This window comes from Medicago sativa, chromosome 5, assembly GCF_051527215.1.
Source record: "Medicago sativa cultivar Bolivia chromosome 5, Bolivia_mono, whole genome shotgun sequence".
Classification (NCBI taxonomy): Eukaryota; Viridiplantae; Streptophyta; class Magnoliopsida; order Fabales; family Fabaceae; genus Medicago; species Medicago sativa.
The window spans coordinates 74,989,184-75,009,108 of record NC_140753.1 but is presented as its reverse complement, the minus strand read 5'-3'; the positions used below and the strand labels follow the sequence as shown (position 1 = coordinate 75,009,108).

The 19,925-nt window shown below is 35.4% G+C and overlaps 2 protein-coding genes across 2 annotated transcripts; both read left to right on the top strand.

Annotated features, from left to right (window-relative positions):
- Positions 1–638: 638 nt before the first annotated feature.
- Positions 639–3,739, top strand: VTC5 (GDP-L-galactose phosphorylase VITAMIN C DEFECTIVE 5 (VTC5)). Its single transcript, XM_085709978.1, has 7 exons — positions 639–1,249; positions 1,394–1,515; positions 1,610–1,669; positions 1,897–2,139; positions 2,241–2,426; positions 2,584–2,832; positions 3,079–3,739. Exons 1-7 carry the CDS (start codon positions 1,123–1,125, stop codon positions 3,409–3,411), a joined length of 1,320 nt encoding a protein of 439 aa, XP_085566104.1. The 5' UTR covers positions 639–1,122; the 3' UTR covers positions 3,412–3,739.
- A 14,790-nt stretch (positions 3,740–18,529) lies between these two features.
- LOC146925007 (uncharacterized) lies at positions 18,530–19,191 on the top strand. Its single transcript, XM_085710980.1, has one exon. It carries the CDS (start codon positions 18,530–18,532, stop codon positions 19,022–19,024), a length of 495 nt encoding a protein of 164 aa, XP_085567106.1. The 3' UTR covers positions 19,025–19,191.
- Positions 19,192–19,925: the final 734 nt, after the last annotated feature.

Here is a 19,925-nt window from a genome sequence, read left to right as displayed (position 1 = left end):
ATTTCTGGAACTGTAGAAAAAGTAATGAATTTTGTATAGATACGATGGAAACCTGTCAATAAAGAAGAAGAAGATGAAAACCGGACCCACAAAGTTGGTACCCTTTATAGACGGTAATTTACTAAGGTCCATCTATGGTCCTTTTAAATTGAGGACCATATTAGGGGCTCCCATTAATAATTACTAATAAAAAACAAAAAGTGGTTTTCAAGAGTAATTGGGAAATTGAGAGAGAGAGAGAGAGAGAGCGCAATAACCACCCACCAAATGGTCCATCAATGAGAGGCGGCCACTAAGAATAGAGTCAAATCTTCAAAAAATGGAAAAGAAGAAGAAGTAGACACACCCTCTTTTTCCTTTCTCATTCAAATCTTTGTCTCTTTCTCTCTCACTCACTTTCCTCTCTTGTGAATGTGTAAATGTTACACACACACACACACACTATACTAGGTAGGGGTCGTTACTTAGCCATTCAGTTAACAAAGACTTTGCTTAACACAACACAAAAAAAGACAAGACCCTCCTCGTGCTTCATTCTAGTACAAGTATACCAAACTCATTCACAACCACATTTCCTTAATCTCTTTTCATTTTCTCTTATCTATATAACACTTTACAATCTCCACCTCATTTTCTTCATCATCAAAAACCATTCATCTTTCTTCTTTTCCTTCATTCAAGAATTCATTCATAAAACAAAAGAAAACACAGAGAGAGAGAGAGATATTTGAATGTTTGGGTTGATTCCCTGTATTGACACGTTGTAGACATCACGGCTTTTCTTAGAGTTTATCGGTCACTTTCACATGCCCGAACTGTACGACGTAAGGGTTGTTGTTTAACTCCGACTAACCCTTCGCCGCACGGTGGGCGTGGTGCTCTGCCTTCTGAAGGTGGTAGCCCCTCCGATCTTCTCTTCCTTGCCGGTGGTGGTGTCTTTGCTCCTTCTTCTTCTTCTTCTTTCTCTTTCTAATTTCTTGTTCTTTAGTTTAACTTTCTGTTAGATTTTTACGACTGAAAACTATAAGCTAAAACTAGACTTATTTGAAGGTGCTTTTCTTTTTTGCTGTTGTTAAAAATACAAAAAAAAAAAGTTAGTATTTTGTATTTGGTTTGGTGAAAATGATGCTAAAAATCAAAAGGGTTCCCACTGTTGTTTCCAATTATCAAAAAGAGGAGGTTGGAGAGGCTGCTCCTCGTATTGTCGGAGGTTGTGGTCGGAATTGTCTCAAATCTTGCTGTATTCAAGGTACTATTTGTGTTTTTATGTTTTCTTTTTGTTGTGGTTGTTGCCATGCATGTATTATTAATTTTATTATTTAATTTGGTTATGGGCTTATAGATAATTTTTGTAGATTAATTTTTGTGATTTTGGTTTTTGTTTTGTTAATAGATGCAAAGCTGCCTTTGTATGCTTTCAAAAAGATTGAGAAAGTAACTGAAAAGGATTTGGCTATCCATGAGTGTCAAGAGGAGCTTCCTATGGCCTTTTTGGACTCACTTGTTCTTGGAGAGGTGATTATTAAAATTTGATTATGGAGAATGATTAAAGTTTTTTAATTTTTGTTGATCTTTTTGTTTAAAAGGTGTTTTACTCTTTTCATTTCAGTGGGAAGATCGCATGCAAAGAGGACTTTTTCGTTATGATGTTACCGCCTGTGAAACCAAGGTTTGATACTTTGTTCTTTTTTATGGGATTTTGTGTGTTTGTGTTGTGCTTTTTGGAGATGCATGGATATACTTTGATTCTTTGTTCTTTTTGGGGGGATTTTGTGTATTTGTATTGTGCCTTTAGCAGATGCATGGATATACTTTGATTCTTTGTTATTTGTGTTGTACTTGCTATGATTCTTGTGTACTTTGTTTTGATGTGTTCTTGTGATCATTTTGGTGTAGGTGATTCCGGGTGAGTGTGGTTTCATTGCTCAGCTTAACGAGGGCCGACACCTCAAGAAGAGACCAACCGAGTTCAGAGTTGATAAGGTTCTTCAGCCCTTTGATGGAAACAAATTCAACTTTACTAAAGTTGGGCAAGAAGAGGTTCTGTTTCAATTTGAAGCTAGTGAAGATGGTGAAGTCCAGTTTTATCCAAATGCCCCAATTGATGTTGACAATTCTCCTAGTTTTGTTGCCATCAATGTATGATTCTTAGCTTTTTTTTCACAATATAGTTTTGTTGGTTCATAAAGGCTAGAGTAGGTGTTTTATATGATTTTGCTTTTTTGTTTTCTTGATAACAGGTTAGTCCTATTGAGTATGGACATGTTTTGCTGATTCCACACATTTTCGAGTGTTTGCCTCAAAGGATTGATCATGAGAGCTTCTTGCTTGCACTTCACATGGCAGCTGAAGCTGCTAATCCATATTTTCGATTGGGTTACAACAGCCTTGGTGCATTTGCAACTATAAATCATCTTCACTTCCAGGTACTGGACATTGATAGCTTATCCTATTATATCTCTGAATATCTTGAGATTATTGCTACAGTAATGGTCTTGTTGATAATTCCATTGCTTATCATTGTTCTGTTTCGCACTTTCGGCAATCCAATTGGAATTTGCTGATTTTGTTGGACATATGCAGGCTTATTATTTGGCTATGCCCTTTCCTATTGAGAAGGCTCCCACCAAGAAAATTGCAACTTCAAATGGTGGTGTGAAGGTATCTGAATTGCTGAAATATCCGGTTAGAGGTCTGGTCTTCGAAGGTGGCGACACGCTCGAAGATTTATCAAAAATTGTTTCAGATGCTTGTATCTCCCTACAAAACAACAACATACCTTACAATGTTCTTATTTCTGACTGTGGAACACAAGTGTTTCTTTTACCACAGGTAAAACAACTCTCAAACTAATTTCCTGTTTGGATAAATAAGCACTTATCATGTAAGCTAATAAGCTATCCTAGGGAGCTTATGGACATGACATAAGCTGTTTTCGTAAGTTCTCCTAAACAGTCATATAAATGTTTATGTCCGTAGATAAGCTCAAATAAGCCGATCCAAACAGCCCTTGACATAATTTCATAACGTCCTCTTCAACTTTCATTTTCTTGTGTTTTTAACAAATAGTTGAAACAGTGTTATGCAGAGAAACAAGCTCTTGGAGAAGTGGATGCTGAGCTTCTTGACACACAAGTAAATCCCGCGGTGTGGGAGATTAGTGGACACATGGTTTTGAAGAGGAAAAAGGATTTCGACGAGGCGTCTGAAGCCAATGCTTGGAGGCTTCTTGCAGAAGTTTCACTCTCTGAAGAAAGGTTTCAAGAAGTTAATGCTATTATCTTTGAAGCCATTGCCTTAACTGAAGAATTGGATGACAAAGCTCAATGTCTTCCAAAAGATGATTCCGTCGACTCGAGCACATATCCTGCTGTGGTGGCTGGTTCACAAGCATGTGTTGTTCTACAGTAAACAAATTCAGTGGTTGTGCAGTGTTTAAGAAATTTGCTGAATTATGTCTTGTTGAAATAAGTACCTCTAATGGTAACATTTGCTTAAGTTCTAGAATTATGATGTGCCTAATGTTTGTGTTTTGTATTAGAACTGTATTGTAGTTTTTGTCATGGCTTCACCAAGCCTGAAATAACAACTTCATGTATCTATTTCCTTAGCAAATCAGACTGCACCTTGTTGTTAAGGATAATGTTTTTTTACCTTATGCATTTCTGGCTCCACATTTGTAATAAATAAACGTGGCATTCTTATATTTGTAAATGTCTGTTGAAAAATTTGATGTGAATCTTCTTCTTTTGTTGATATATTTTCAATGCAATTTGCCATTAAAAAAAGTGCAATTTATTATTTTTATAAAAGGAAATTGAATGCAAAATTCATACACTATTCTGGCATGGTTCGGACTATGATATAATCTACTAATAATGAAAAGGAAAGGATACATACTTACCCATATTTCAGGCATTTGCTATGTTTGTTTAATATTACCAACAAAAAAAAAAAGTTACATTGGTTGTAGCACTATAAACTCTAATTCATCACATAAATCAAATGGAATTACAACCTTTATAGTCGTGGAGGTAGGCACCATTGGTTAAACTGCGTGAACAAAGATCATATTTCATTGTCTTTGGTTTTTTGTTTATGTTATACTTCTATAGTGGTTGTTGTTCTAACATATTTTATTGTTCAATTCATAGGTTCATTTCTCATTGAAGCGTCATTTTGCTAAAGACTTAAAGTATTTAACACATCTTAAACGAATAACTCTCATCTTGTCGGCCAACATATTTATGGGTCTAAAACAAGCATTTAAATAAGTCTTTATTTAAGCTTCCTTCAAAAAAAAAAAAAAAGTCTTTATTTAAGCCTGATTGTTAATTATTGGATCCAAAAAAAGCGAGTGTTGTAAAATTTACGAGTCTCGCTAATATATTGATATTATATATTTTTAATTGATGAAGGGAAATTCTTTTATTAATCAAAGTAATACTAATAACCATTTTACAATCTTCTGCAAGAGGATTCTAACACCTTAAGTGACAAATATTAGAGTATTTTTAGAGTGAATATTTGTTTTAGTCTCAGAGAAATTGTGACATAGTTTGGCCTAAGAAAAACAAAGCGAACTTTTACCCAATGAGAAAAATATGAAGATGAATAAAATAGAACTTGTAAATCTCTAGGTTGACCAGTACTGATGACTAATCACCACTTTCATGACTAATCTCCTCTTTTCCCATTAACGATAATCATCCAATGCGACCAATTCTATCAACAACAGAATATGAAAAACCAACTTTATTCTAATTTCTTCAATGTAATAATTTGTGTGAGTGCACCTATATGTTTCACACACACACAAAAAAAACATGTACGGTTTGTAAGTCCAAAATAAGGCCATGAAGTGCATGAACTGCTCTCGAATTATGTACGCCGGTCCACACAAATCAAGTGCTAACTTGCAAATTCGGACGAGTTTATGTTTTTATGTGTCAAAATCTTGTTAACTCGGAGGTAAAATCGCTTTTTGTTGAAATCATAATGTTTGACTAGTTTGAGTGAGTTAGCACGTGGTAAACTGTAACACCCATACCAGACGTATCTAGAAAGTCTAGCACGTGCATTAAATTTAGTACTGGATACATTAAAATATACAACATTAATATTTTCCAAAATGAATAATGTTTACATCAAGTCCTGTTCGTATAAAAATAATACAATACATCTCATCCATACATAAAGATACATCCTTGATGACCATCACGTCCTACAGCGGTACGAACGAACCCTTGAAGTAATATCCATCCGGCTACGAGCATGCATAAACGTCCTGCTTATCTGAAACAAATAAGGATTGGAATGAGACATAATGTCTCAGTGAGTTCCCCTAAATCCTAGGCTATAGGCAACCTCAAGGGAAAACCTACGGTCACCACGTGTCTACATTACAACCTGACGGTTGATTATACGTGTGTGGGGACTTGCATACTTAGACGGTAGTGCATACTAGAGCCGTCATAATCTTGTCTTAACTTGTTATAGGCTTCACTTCCTATACATGTCATGGCGGTCGAGGGGGAATCTAAGACCGCATTGCCAAGAATACGCTCTACGTATCGAGGCCTAAACATAACATATCATGACACTAATCTAAACCGGACGATTAGGGGAAACCTAAGACCGTCATCGGTATCACGTTCTTTACTTACTTCCTTACTTACTTGAATAAATTGTATCTATCTTAATCTTGTCACAAAAGTGACTCTTTCCAGCTTGCTAGTTCTTGACTATATGCTTCTATGTTCTCTCTAGTTCTTGACGGTATATGCCAAGGCTCTATGACATAACACGTAAACATATCTAATGCAATGCATAGTTAGGTTCATTGATTAAGTTAGCGTTGAACAAACAATTATCTGAATTCAATTTTTACGGATTAGTTCCGGGTGGAGTAGTTCCAAAATCAAATCCTCTTTCTACCGGTGAAAGGCTTAGCAAGAGCGCACCGGACTCCCTTAGTGAACGTGCGGGTCCCTTACGGCTTACCCCATTCCCCTTGGGAAACCTTTTATACCCATCCTTGGATGGAATACAAAAGACACGACACTCTTTCTTTCTTTCTTTCTTTCTTTCTTAAGTACTTCCTTAGTGACATGCATGAAGGTTAAACTTAACCATGCTAATTCTCTTTTACCTCGGATCCTAAACGATCCATCTAGAGGTAATCTTAATGCTTGCTTATCTTTCTTTGTGAATAGTTATCTAACCTTTCACACTTAGCATAAATACATTCTAAGCATAACTCTATGCTTAACTATCTAGTTCTCGACAAGCTATATCGAGGCTCTACTTTAATCCCTTTCTTAATTCATTGCTACCCGAGTAATATCGGCTTAAACTCTCTTAATTCACTCTTGCCATTCATGTTAAGATTGCCATGATTTTCATTTCAAGAATCGTTTGATGTTATGTGCATTGCCTAGATGTTGTTTTGGGTTATAAAGTTGTAAACCGTTGAAAGAAAAGCTTCGGAATGCACCACGGACCCTGAACTGGGCCAACAGGCCAAAGCAAGTTGGCCAAGTCCAGAGAGCTGCGCTAATAGCTCAGCTGGGGCGTGGCTCATCCTGAGAATTTCGCTATTAGCGTAGATTTCGCTAATAGCGTGGCTCTTCGGGTCTGAGGTACGAAATTTCCAGTTTTGACCCAAAACTTGTCCGGTTTGATCCTGCAATGCACCATAATCATCCAGCAACATATATTGACTAAAAATAACCTATTTCATGGCAAAATAACATGGAATCAACAAGAATTGCTCAAAAGAACATTAGGGTCCTAAATCCCTCATAAACATAAATCTATCCTTTCTAACATGAATCTACACAACCGAAGGTAGGTAAACTATCTATGGAACTCACCTAATCATGTTTTCTTGCTTTCCTTCAAGATCCAAGCTCAAACCCTAGATTCCTCTTCATTCTTGATCCACCATTTTCCCACCAAACCATGCTTAAATCCATGCTTCCTCTTGTTTCTTGCTTGCTAATCCACCAATTTACATGTCTTGTGAAGCTTTGATGCCTTAGGGAAAGGAAGGATGGGGCGGCCATGTAGAGAGAAGGAGGAGAAACTTTCTTCTCAAAAACCTAGAGAGAGAAAGTGTAAGGGAAAATGAATATTTTGTGACCAAACATGCTTATATACTCCCTTGTGCGTAAATACTTATATGCCCTTCGTCTCAGCCGTGTTTACCTGACACTGATACAGAAGTCCATACTTGACTAATATTTCATAAAAATATCATCCGTCGTACTTAACATTCTTCACCATAATCAATGTCCTTGAATCTGAGTCCTCTGTTACATTTAACAGATAAAATTTCCATTAGCTGACGAGCGGGATGTTACACTCTACCCCCCTTAAAAAAAATTTCGTCCTCGAAATTTAGAGATCGACTACCAATCATCATGACCAAAAACTTACCATCTATGGTCTAAGCCAAACGTTTTCCATTCATACATATCTGAAGGGTTCATCGCATCATGTTCTCATCTTGTTTCTTAACCCGCATGTAACTGAACATAGCCTTGTTGATCTTAATATCACTCAAACTTAGAGTCTTCTTAGCATATCATGATTCAGAACTTACCTTGCCACACATAACTTATTGTCTCAGACTCGGACCTTACCCGCTTGACATTTACTGAGTTCAAAGCATAATATCTTAAAGTAGTTCTCATATGGTGAAAATTTAACTCTTTCATAAACTTGGCCTAATTCGAATCATCTTCATCATAACCTATCCTTGTGATAACCTGGGCTTATTATCTCAGCTCCATATTACATCCGCCTAATGTAAATCATCCATATAAGTAACTTATCATAACTAGAACACTCAGGATTTGCCTTTTAACTGGGTCCTCATGGAATCTAGGTTCGCCCTGCAGTGCTTGCTTGAAACATAAAACATCTTATCGTGTAAACACATAATTCTTACATCATTTTACTTACTGTACCTTGATACACATGTGCCTCTTTCTTACATTACTAATCTCGTCGATTCTACGAATCTCTTTTCAGAGTCTTAAGAAACCTTCCGATTTCATTACCATTCTTATTGCACCTGAATTCATGGGTAACTCATATAATTTGTCATGGAGAGGTGAAATTAAATACGCCGATACATATGACATTCATCAATCCATCTTGTAGCTTACATGCTCTTAAAACTTCCGATTTAAACCTCTCGCATTTGAATACTCCCAGCATAATCTTGTATACCTCATGAAACCTATCGAAAAAAACTTTGTTGTTTACTTCAACACATCTTACATTTCCATAGCACTCGCATACCTTCAAGTGTCGCTTCTTGTTAAATAATGACGATACTCATTCTAACATATTGCTTCAAGAAGTTTCTTGAACATGAGTATTCGGATCCTTGGAACGATTAGAGACATAATTTTTTTAAAAGAATTTTGTGAAAAATGTCATGTTAAAAAAAAAATTTCGTTTCCAAGTCCCTCAATACCCCTTTTTAAGTTTTAGAGTTTTTAAAACATAGTTCGAAATCTTCATAGCAAGTATCGTGACCATTTAACAAGTTTGACATAAGAGGGTGTGCACTTCATCGTGCATAACTCATGATTTATATCTCCATTCATAATGAAATTCTTGACTTCAAAAGTAGCTTCTTTCTTATTCTTTCTTGACTTACATACATATCTTGGAGACTCACATAATTGCATATCATAAATCATATAGGATACTTGACCCTCATTACAATATCTCATTTCCAAGTTCTAAGGACAATAAACTTGAATCTTCAAAACATCATATCCGGTTACGATCACATATTGTTACCTTTTTCTGCATAACACTTCTTCTTTAATATCGGTTCCACACTTGAAAATTCAATCATTACTTTGAGTCACAAGAAGGAACCTTTCGACTCTTACATGTATTTCTCTTATCATAGCACATACTCTTACATACCTCTCTTGATCTTGCTTCATTGTATCCTTATATGCTCGCATACTATGTTTTGCATAATCAACTAATGCTTGCTCGTTAATTTCTTTCTTTAAGAAAACATCATAATTTAACACATGGGTCATTGGCATTGACGATTTCTCTTTATATAAAACGTAATAAGTTTGGCCCCAGTCGTTGCTCTAAAATCGCGGAATATGTTGACAATACAACTGTGTCATCCAACCTTAGTTCCGGTGAGTTTAGCCCACTCTACGTGAGTCGTAACAACCGGTACCTGCAAAAATTTCTTTTAAATTCAGGAACGCCATTTCCAATCACCCATATGTATGTATTCATTTTCAAAATTTTGGCAAACTTTAGAATTCATTATCATAACGAGCCTTAGCAAGTCGATCAAGCAAAAACCTAGGTCCGAGGGGTACTCATAACTTCATAAAATCCGTGAAACTCATGTCCTCATATAAATCTTTACCATTTACTTTCCATCTCATGACTTTGCATTCACCTTATCCGTTCCATAAACCGAAACCTTAAAGCTCTTGACCAAGCTCTTCGCTAGCTCTTGCCACATGTCATTAACTCCCAATGTTACCTCAAATCGGATTGTTTCCGTTAATACTTGTCCATGCATTTTCTTCCTTAGAAATCATAGGGGGCGATGTGCATTCGATACTTGATGTTGTAAAGAGTGTTTGTTGCATAAAAAAAATTGTGAAAACAACCCCCAATAGCTACTACTGACCCTGGAGACGAAATGACAATTTTCGGAAAAACTGAAAATTTTCTCCCCAGGTTCGCTATTAGCGAAATTCTCTGGAGTAATTTCTCTATTAGCGAAATTTACGCTATTGGCGTATTTTCTTCAACTCAGTTTTCTAAAAATCGTATTTTACATAAAAATCTTACTTCCTCAAGTACTCTAGTGCACATCATTCCTTCCATTCATCTTAAAAACATTTCTATAACTTTTGCATGGCAAGCATTAACATCAATCGATTCAATTCACGGCACATTAGAAACTAATATCTTGTTCATCATAACTCTGCACCACTTTAACTTCTTACTTCATACCTCATGCATATACATCTGTGACTTCCTTCTAAATACCGAAACGTCTATACTCTTGATCCTGACTCATTCTGGACTCTTAATACACTAATTCCCGAAACTACCTTAAACCGTATCGGTTTCATTGATAGTTGCCCATGCCTTTTTCCTTGAAAATACTAGGGTATGATATGCATTCATTACTTGATGTCATAGAAGATTTTCGTCACATAAAAGATTATTGTGAAGACATCTCCCCAATAGTCATTGCAAACCATAGGAATGAACTGGTAGGTTTCATAAAAAAAAACGGGAAGTTTCGTTCCAGGTTCGCTATTGGTGAGCTTCTCCAACTCTATTTTCCAGAAAACATTCTTCGCATGAAATTTATATTCTCAAGTATAAAATGCACATCATTATCTCCTATCATCGTGAAATATTCTATAACATATACATGGCAACATCAACCTTTTTCGATACAATTCTTGGCACGTCGAAAATCAATGCCTCAATCTTGATAACACAAATCTTTCTCTTAAATCCTTATCTTGTAACCTTGTTCTGACATTCCAGAATACCATAAACCCGTTCCAACAACAACTCTTACCGAACTTTCGGTCATGCTTATATATATGTATATCCAACTTCTTCACTTACGGGTACATGAAGTATCACCATCATCTTACCCAACGTTGTCGGAACATACTGTCTTAACATTGCCTTACATTCCTGGAGGATTCACACTTATACTTGCTTAGTTCACCGGCCACTTACTGGCACAATCAACCCCTTACTATTACTCACTCCGAGTTCTTACTTCTGAGTTCACACTTTCCAGTGCATCTTCATCACATACTTCATTCCTCCTGGGTCCTATTCAGCTCTCAGGCATCCATTCTAATTGTTGAATGCTAAATTGAGTTGATCAGGCTCAACTAACATCAACAACTAAAACATTTACCTGGAACCCAATGGTCCCGCTACTTTAGTTGTAACTTAATGACCCAAGGCACGGTCTGAATCGACCTGTTCTGATACCAAATGTAACACCCATACCAGACGTATCTAGAAAGTCTAGCACGTGCATTAAATTTAGTACTGGATACATTAAAATATACAACATTAATATTTTCCAAAATGAATAATGTTTACATCAAGTCCCGTTCGTATAAAAATAATACAATACATCTCATCCATACATAAAGATACATCCTTGATGACCATCACGTCCTACAGCGGTACGAACGAACCCTTGAAGTAATATCCATCCGGCTACGAGCATGCATAAACGTCCTGCTTATCTGAAACAAATAAGGATTGGAATGAGACATAATGTCTCAGTGAGTTCCCCTAAATCCTAGGCTATAGGCAACCTCAAGGGAAAACCTACGGTCACCACGTGTCTACATTACAACCTGACGGTTGATTATACGTGTGTGGGGACTTGCATACTTAGACGGTAGTGCATACTAGAGCCGTCATAATCTTGTCTTAACTTGTTATAGGCTTCACTTCCTATACGTGTCATGGCGGTCGAGGGGGAATCTAAGACCGCATTGCCAAGAATACGCTCTACGTATCGAGGCCTAAACATAACATATCATGACACTAATCTAAACCGGACGATTAGGGGAAACCTAAGATCGACATCGGTATCACGTTCTTTACTTACTTCCTTACTTACTTGAATAAATTGTATCTATCTTAATCTTGTCACAAAAGTGAGTCTTTCCAGCTTGCTAGTTCTTGACTATATGCTTCTATGTTCTCTCAAGTTCTTGACGGTCTATGCCAAGGCTCTATGACATAACACGTAAACATATTGTAACATCCCAGACTGCTTACAGGATTGCCGACTAACCCCACAAACCAACACGAGTCTTTTCAGCATGCTTTGTCCTCACTCACATGCTTACCGGGAAACTTCCCGGTAGGTCACCCATCCTAGTACTACTCCAAGCCAAGCACGCTTAACTGTGGAGTTCCTATGGATTGAGCTCCCGAAAAGAAGATGCATCTTGTTGATATGGGTAGTACCTAACAATTCTTATAAGCCTTCCTTCAACCATGTAGTCCCATACCTACACAGCCTCCGGATCCCTCTCATTCCGATGTGTTTCGGTTCCTACTATTGTCGTGGGGGTCCCTTGCGGCTTAAACCGTTCCCCTTAGGTCGGGAACCTTTCGTATCCACCTAGCGGGATATCGAAAGCCACGACGTGGGTGTTACATGCCCACCAGCTTCCGCCTGGTTCGTCCCCGAACCACACCGTACTGGGAGAGGTCTGCTCTGATACCAAGTGTAACATCCCAGACTGCTTACAGGATTGCCGACTAACCCCACAAACCAACACGAGTCTTTTCAGCATGCTTTGTCCTCACTCACATGCTTACCGGGAAACTTCCCGGTAGGTCACCCATCCTAGTACTACTCCAAGCCAAGCACGCTTAACTGTGGAGTTCCTATGGATTGAGCTCCCGAAAAGAAGATGCATCTTGTTGATATGGGTAGTACCTAACAATTCTTATAAGCCTTCCTTCAACCATGTAGTCCCATACCTACACAGCCTCCGGATCCCTCTCATTCCGATGTGTTTCGGTTCCTACTATTGTCGTGGGGGTCCCTTGCGGCTTAAACCGTTCCCCTTAGGTCGGGAACCTTTCGTATCCACCTAGCGGGATATCGAAAGCCACGACGTGGGTGTTACACATATCTAATGCAATGCATAGTTAGGTTCATTGATTAAGTTAGCGTTGAACAAACAATTATCTAAATTCAATTTTTACGGATTAGTTCTGGGTGGAGTAGTTCCGAAATCAAATCCTCTTTCTACCGGTGAAAGGCTTAGCAAGAGCGCACCGGACTCCCTTAGTGAACGTGCGGGTCCCTTACGGCTTGCCCCATTCCCCTTGGGAAACCTTTTATACCCATCCTTGGATGGAATACAAAAGACACGACACTCTTTCTTTCTTTCTTTCTTTCTTTCTTTCTTTCTTTCTTTCTTAAGTACTTCCTTAGTGACATGCATGAAGGTTAAACTTAACCATGCTAATTCTCTTTTACCTCGGATCCTAAACGATCCATCTAGAGGTAATCTTAATGCTTGCTTATCTTTCTTTGTGAATAGTTATCTAACCTTTCACACTTAGCATAAATACATTCTAAGCATAACTCTATGCTTAACTATCTAGTTCTCGACAAGCTATATCGAGGCTCTACTTTAATCCCTTTCTTAATTCATTGCTACCCGAGTAATATCGGCTTAAACTCTCTTAATTCACTCTTGCCATTCATGTTAAGATTGCCATGATTTTCATTTCAAGAATCGTTTGATGTTATGTGCATTGCCTAGATGTTGTTTTGGGTTATAAAGTTGTAAACCGTTGAAAGAAAAGCTTCGGAATGCACCACGGACCCTGAACTGGGCCAACAGGCCAAAGCAAGTTGGCCAAGTCCAGAGAGCTGCGCTAATAGCTCAGCTGGGGCGTGACTCATCCTGAGAATTTCGCTATTAGCGTAGATTTCGCTAATAGCGTGGCTCTTCGGGTCTGAGGTACGAAATTTCCAGTTTTGACCCAAAACTTGTCCGGTTTGATCCTGCAATGCACCATAATCATCCAACAACATATATTGACTAAAAATAACCTATTTCATGGCAAAATAACATGGAATCAACAAGAATTGCTCAAAAGAACATTAGGGTCCTAAATCCCTCATAAACATAAATCTATCCTTTCTAACATGAATCTACACAACCAAAGGTAGGTAAACTATCTATGGAACTCACCTAATCATGTTTTCTTGCTTTCCTTCAAGATCCAAGCTCAAACCCTAGATTCCTCTTCATTCTTGATCCACCATTTTCCCACCAAACCATGCTTAAATCCATGCTTCCTCTTGTTTCTTGCTTGCTAATCCACCAATTTACATGTCTTGTGAAGCTTTGATGCCTTAGGGAAAGGAAGGATGGAGCGGCCAAGTAGAGAGAAGGAGGAGAAACTTTCTTCTCAAAAACCTAGAGAGAGAAAGTGTAAGGGAAAATGAATATTTTGTGACCAAACATGCTTATATACTCCCTTGTGCGTAAATACTTATATGCCCTTCGTCTCAGTCGTGTTTACCTGACACTGATACATAAGTCCATACTTGACTAATATTTCATAAAAATATCATCCGTCGTACTTAACATTCTTCACCATAATCACTGTCCTTGAATCTGAGTCCTCTGTTACATTTAACAGATAAAATTTCCATTAGCTGACGAGCGGGATGTTACATAAACTCGGTAAACTCAAGTAAAATCATCCATCTTTTTTTTCTCTCCTAGTTAACACTTAAAAAACACATTTTTTTTTAGTTTTGTGCCATTTTTTCTGGCCCGTTTTCTGTTAAAATCAAATGAAAATTGTTGTTGAATCTTCAAATAAGGCTAAACACACACCTGTAAATGACTAAAATGCTCCTTTGGTAGTTAACTACCGATGCAATGAACCGTCGACAGTTAACTACCGCGGTTCCATCGGCAGTTAACTGTTGATGCGTTCAATTATGTAGACATCAGGTTCTGCAACATGGTTTTCAAGCCGTTTCGGCCTATTTATCACTTGTAATTCAACCACATCAATTCCATAAGCAATACAACTCATACACTAATATCTCTGATGAATGTCCTATGAATAAATTTGGTACATTTTGGTATTGAATAAAGTTGTGTATTGAATAAATTCGAATAAATTTGCACAAGCACATGAAATCAACTAAAAAAATACACAATTTTATTTAGTTTTAATTTCATCTCCGTCTCATAATATTAGTCGTTTAAGGTTTGTGCACGATTATTAAGGAAATGATTAATTGTGTTGATTTCAATGGTAAAATTAGTAGCATTTACTAAAAACCATCATTAATTGTAGTTAGTGGAGAATTTAAGTTCGATGAAATTTAATAAATAAGGGTATAATTGTGGAAATAAATGCTATGTTGGTATTGTAAAGTGACAATTATTTTGAGAAAATGAAAAAAATGTTAAAGAGACGATAATTGTGAGACGGAGGGAGTACGTTACATTACATTTTCCCTAAATATATGGTATCGTCGTGATGTTGAATTTAAATTAAATTTTTGAAAGCTCGCGGAAAAAGTTAGCGTTAAAGTGTCTTATACTTAGTGTAGAGATTTGCAACATCCTTTGAAAACTCAAAAGAATGAAGAGAACAAGAATGTATTCCACCGAATCAACTATATATGTTTTCACATCGAATCTCTTCAATCCTCGGGAACATGCGGTGTTGAACATATATGGAGAACATGCTCCTTACTCAGTCATCATATGTCAACATTATCTTTTCGGACTTCAGATAACCGGGACGTGCATACTGAAGGTCCTCCACCCTCCTTGTGTCTCCGGGGTTGAGTCTTTGATTGATTTCGTTCAGTTGATCCTTCAGATCCTTTAGCGTGTCTTCGACTCGGACCTTGAACAAATGACGATTTCCACCGTTGAAGTGTACTTGAGCAATGAACAAATTGTCCATTGTTTCAGATCTACACCATAAAAAAATTAAACAATCAATGAAAAACTCATTCAAACATTTCATCAAACACTTAGAGTGCAAATTATACATAAACTCTAGACTAAAAACTACAACATAAACATGAATACATCTAAACACTTAGTTAACTTAAATATACTCTTAAAATGAATCATAATATTTAAAACCTTCTTAATCGAACAACACAACACACAATATTTATGATTTTACGAGTTAATTTTGTATTTTTATACAAAGTTGAACATAACATTTATTATTGTGGTTGTGTATACTTTACCTTTATAATTAAGTCATTTTTTCACCTTGTTCTTAGAAGTTGCAACAACCAAGGAGGCATAGAATAACTTCAATCAATAGCATCCTTTCCAAAAAAAAAGTTTATGATTAAATTCCTAGCTTTTATCGAAATGATGATGGTTTATTTTTTACTATTTTTAGAATATTTTTTGCACTTGTTAGAGGTTTTTTTGCAACAAAATCAATTCTGATATAAAGTAATCAAACATAAGTGAGAGGAATAAAGAGAGAACAATTCTTTTATAAAGATTTGTTGGCTTAAATCAGGTACAGACTGGAATAAATAATTTGCTCACTACAAATTTTTATGAATCGTGACCAGCTGAAATTTAAGATCCAAAGATATGAGAACTCATTATCTTATTTAGATTATACCTTGTTAAATTTATTCCACTATTGTTTATATGTCTAGTAGAATATTCATCTAAAAAAATTGTATAAAAGACATGCTGCTATAATCTTTTTTTTTTTTTGGTTGTGTCATGCTGCTATAATCTATCTATAAAGTTAGGTATGAGCATACAACTGAACATTAACTTAAATGAAACAACCAGTTTTCGTAAACAAAACGAAATCATAGATTCATCAAGGTATATATAATAACTTCATTTATAATTCTCTGAAGTATTTTTCATAAGACAATGCATTTTTCATGTGACATGATAGAATATTTTCCTAAATTATGCTAGTACATTATCTTATTTTTAGGATCCATCATCACTTTAATGTAAATCAACTAAAAAAAACTCCCCATAAAATATTCTGCCTAGTTTTTTTTATTTGTGTGTGTTTAAGTTTTAACACAATACACATGCCAAATCAAATTAAAAGAAGCGTGTTGAAATTACTATTTTGGCACAACACACTTACTAAATTAAATTTTACACATTAGGAATAATTTCTTGTTTTGACTCCAATTTATCTTTTAGGGTGTTCAAAATTGTGTAATTATTTTAAGTTGTTGCAAATTTTGGTTCTTGAATAAATTAACCGTATAGTTACCCTCTTTTCAAAAGACATAGCAATTTTCATGTGAGTTAGTATTCTTTTAACGTTATTCAAGATTAAAAAAAAAGCACAACACCAATTGTATCACCGCATAAAGTACGCCATTTCGCTTCTTTAATTTTAGGATATCTTCTCTTCAATATTAAGTTATTAAATAAACTCACATTGCAACATTTAAACTAGCGTTTTGGTTTTGTGTGGTTTATGTTCTAACACATTACACATGGCAAGTCACATTTTAAGCAAAAGATTTCTTTTCAAGTCCTTTTTTCTCCTAATCTTTATTTAACTTCTATCTCAATTTGAATTGTTTTTCCTTTGTAAAGTATATTATTTTTTAAGATAAAGTTATGTATGGAGCATTCAACTTAACATTGGCTTAAATGAGCAAACAATCATTTTTCGTAAACAAAACAAAATCTCATATGCCTCGAGGTTTTTGATAACTTTATTTATAATTTTCTAATGTATTTTTCATCTTTTCATAAGAGAAAGCAATTTTCATGTGACATGAGAGAATCTTTTCCCAAATTACGCTTGTATTTTATCATATTTTAAGGATTCATCATCAATTTAACTAAAAAAACACACCACTAAGTGATCCACCTAGTTTCTTCGTTTGTGTGTGTTCAAAGTTTTAACAAAATACACGTGATAAATCACATTTTACGCAAAAGCAAAAATTTCTTGTTGTGACTATAATTTTTCTTTCATTGTGTTTAACATTGTGTTATTATTTTAGGTTCTCATAAAAATGGTTCTTAATTAAATTAACCGTGTAAAATAAATCAAGCTAAAAATAATTTATATCTATAGTTATTTATATTTAGATGTATTCATGTAAAGCTAAAAGCCTCGAATCTATATTACTTTCACAGAGAATTTTCTAAGGTGGTTACATTGTTTTCAAAAGACAATGCAATTTTCATGTGGAAGGAGAAAATCATTTCTCAAATTACGTTAGTACTTTACCTTTTTATAAGGATTCATATTCACCTTTAAAATAATTGGACTAAAAAAACTCACCATTAAATATTCCACCTAATGTTAAAAGTATTTTCAAGGCACACATTTTCTGCAACAGTTATAATTCCAATCACGTTTTCTCCTAATTTTTATATAGCTGGACAATTTCTTTGAAATTGTTTGTTTGAAAATATAAAATAAAGAATGATCATTCAACTTAAGGTGGTTATATATGAACCAATAACTATGTTCCGTAAACAAAATGAAATCTCATATACTTTAATGTTCAAAATAACTTGAATTAGAATTTATAATACCAATTATAGCTATGAAAAAAAGCCATTTTTTTAAGTAGTTTTTTTTTTCTTTTCAAATTTTCATTTTAGTATAAAACTATAAAAAAAAATACATTTGAAATTTTATAAAAGTAATTATTTTTTCAAAAAAAAAATTGTGTAATCACATAAAAGTGAACTATACACATCTAAAATCAATTTCGAATCTTTCGAAAATGGAATCAGACATATATTAGAGTTAAAGCAAACAAAAATCAAGGTTGTCATCTCTTACATGTAAGAAAAACATGATCTTCAAGCTTGTTACAAAAGCTATGATCATTTCACTTTAGTTCTTATATATAGAGGTTTCCAAATCGTAGCATTCTCACCACAAAAACAAAAAGCATAGCATTCTCACAACTTTCAAAATGAGAACTCTAGTAAAACAGTTAGTGCCAATTGTGTTGCTTCTTGTGCTTTTAATTGAAATAGAGGGAGATCTGATTTCAACAACTCCGAAAGACAACGCGAACAAAAATTTCACCAACACCAGTGTTGAAGTTGAGGTCGTTAGTGAGGATCAAGAATCACCTAACTGTGCTACACAACCAGAGATATGTGAAACAGAAGAACCTCCACCAAGACGTGTATGTTGTAGAAATCGGTGTGTTGATGTTTCTTTTGATGCAGACAATTGTGGGTTTTGTGGACTTCCTTGCCCAAGGTTTGGTAGTTGGCATTGTTGTTGGGGTGTGTGTGTAAACACAAATTTTAACCCTTTAAACTGTGGTGCTTGTGGAAGGCCATGTCCTCTTGCGACTCCATGCATGTTTGGTAGGTGTCTTTTTCCAAGACCAGAACCACCGGCACTTCTCTCCTCTGGGTCTCCTGAGGAGAACTCACCAAAGATCCCTGATCATTAGTATGATCAATATCATAAACACCCTCACCCAATATTGAGAGTGAACTTATTTATCATTTTATATCATAAGATTATTATTAATTGTTGTTATGTACTTATGAATGATGTTGTATTCTATGTTGCATTAAAGGAATGAATGATTTCTATGTTATAATTAAAAGAAGCATGTTTATGTCAATGTTATAGTATTAAATTTATATGTGACAAATAACAACAAATATAACTATGGTTTTGTTTTTAATCTTAAATTCTTATAAACGCCAACAATTAATGTTGTTCGATCTTGTTTTGCGGAAAGATAAAAAACACGAACAAGATTACGGAAACTTTTTGTTATATTAATTTTTTGGTCCTGTACATTTATGTTGAAACATCAACCTACAAGACTAAATAACATGACTCAATACTCAATATTTAAGCTCATATTCCTTTTCTAAGAATTTTATTTTTCTTCTCTAGTTCCACATCCCATCTTCATGCCAATCCTCTTCCACTTTTGTGCATCTAAAGAAGTAGTGTCACTCATTCTTGATTTCTTGTCCCATATAACACTTGTAAACCATCTAAAAAAATCATCACAAATTTGATCAAATAACGTTGATTCATAATGAGTGGAAGATGGAAAATTAACCCCCAGAAATCAACTTGATGTCATCAATAGAGGAGATGTGTAGTTCCACATCCCATTTTTATATTTTAACCATCTATGGTCATAAATATATAATGACTCATCTCCCTTCTACAAACTTTGAAGTCCTTCTTAAATTTTAATTTTAATTACGGTTGTTTAGTATATCTAATTCTCTAAGACAATGGTTCAGTTTCTCTAACAACTCAACATTAACATATTTCTTCCATCATCCTAGCACAACATTGTTTATTTTGAGGTATTCCAACCATGA

Excerpts from the sequence above, each read along its gene's own strand:
- VTC5 (XM_085709978.1), top strand. The coding sequence starts at position 1,123 with ATGATGCTAAAAATCAAAAGGGTTCCCACTGTTGTTTCCAATTATCAA. Across the intron at positions 1,250-1,393 it reads CAAATCTTGCTGTATTCAAG|ATGCAAAGCTGCCTTTGTAT; the intron begins GTACTATTTGTG and ends TTTTGTTAATAG. Across the intron at positions 1,670-1,896 it reads TTACCGCCTGTGAAACCAAG|GTGATTCCGGGTGAGTGTGG; the intron begins GTTTGATACTTT and ends ATTTTGGTGTAG.
- LOC146925007 (XM_085710980.1), top strand. The coding sequence starts at position 18,530 with ATGAGAACTCTAGTAAAACAGTTAGTGCCAATTGTGTTGCTTCTTGTG.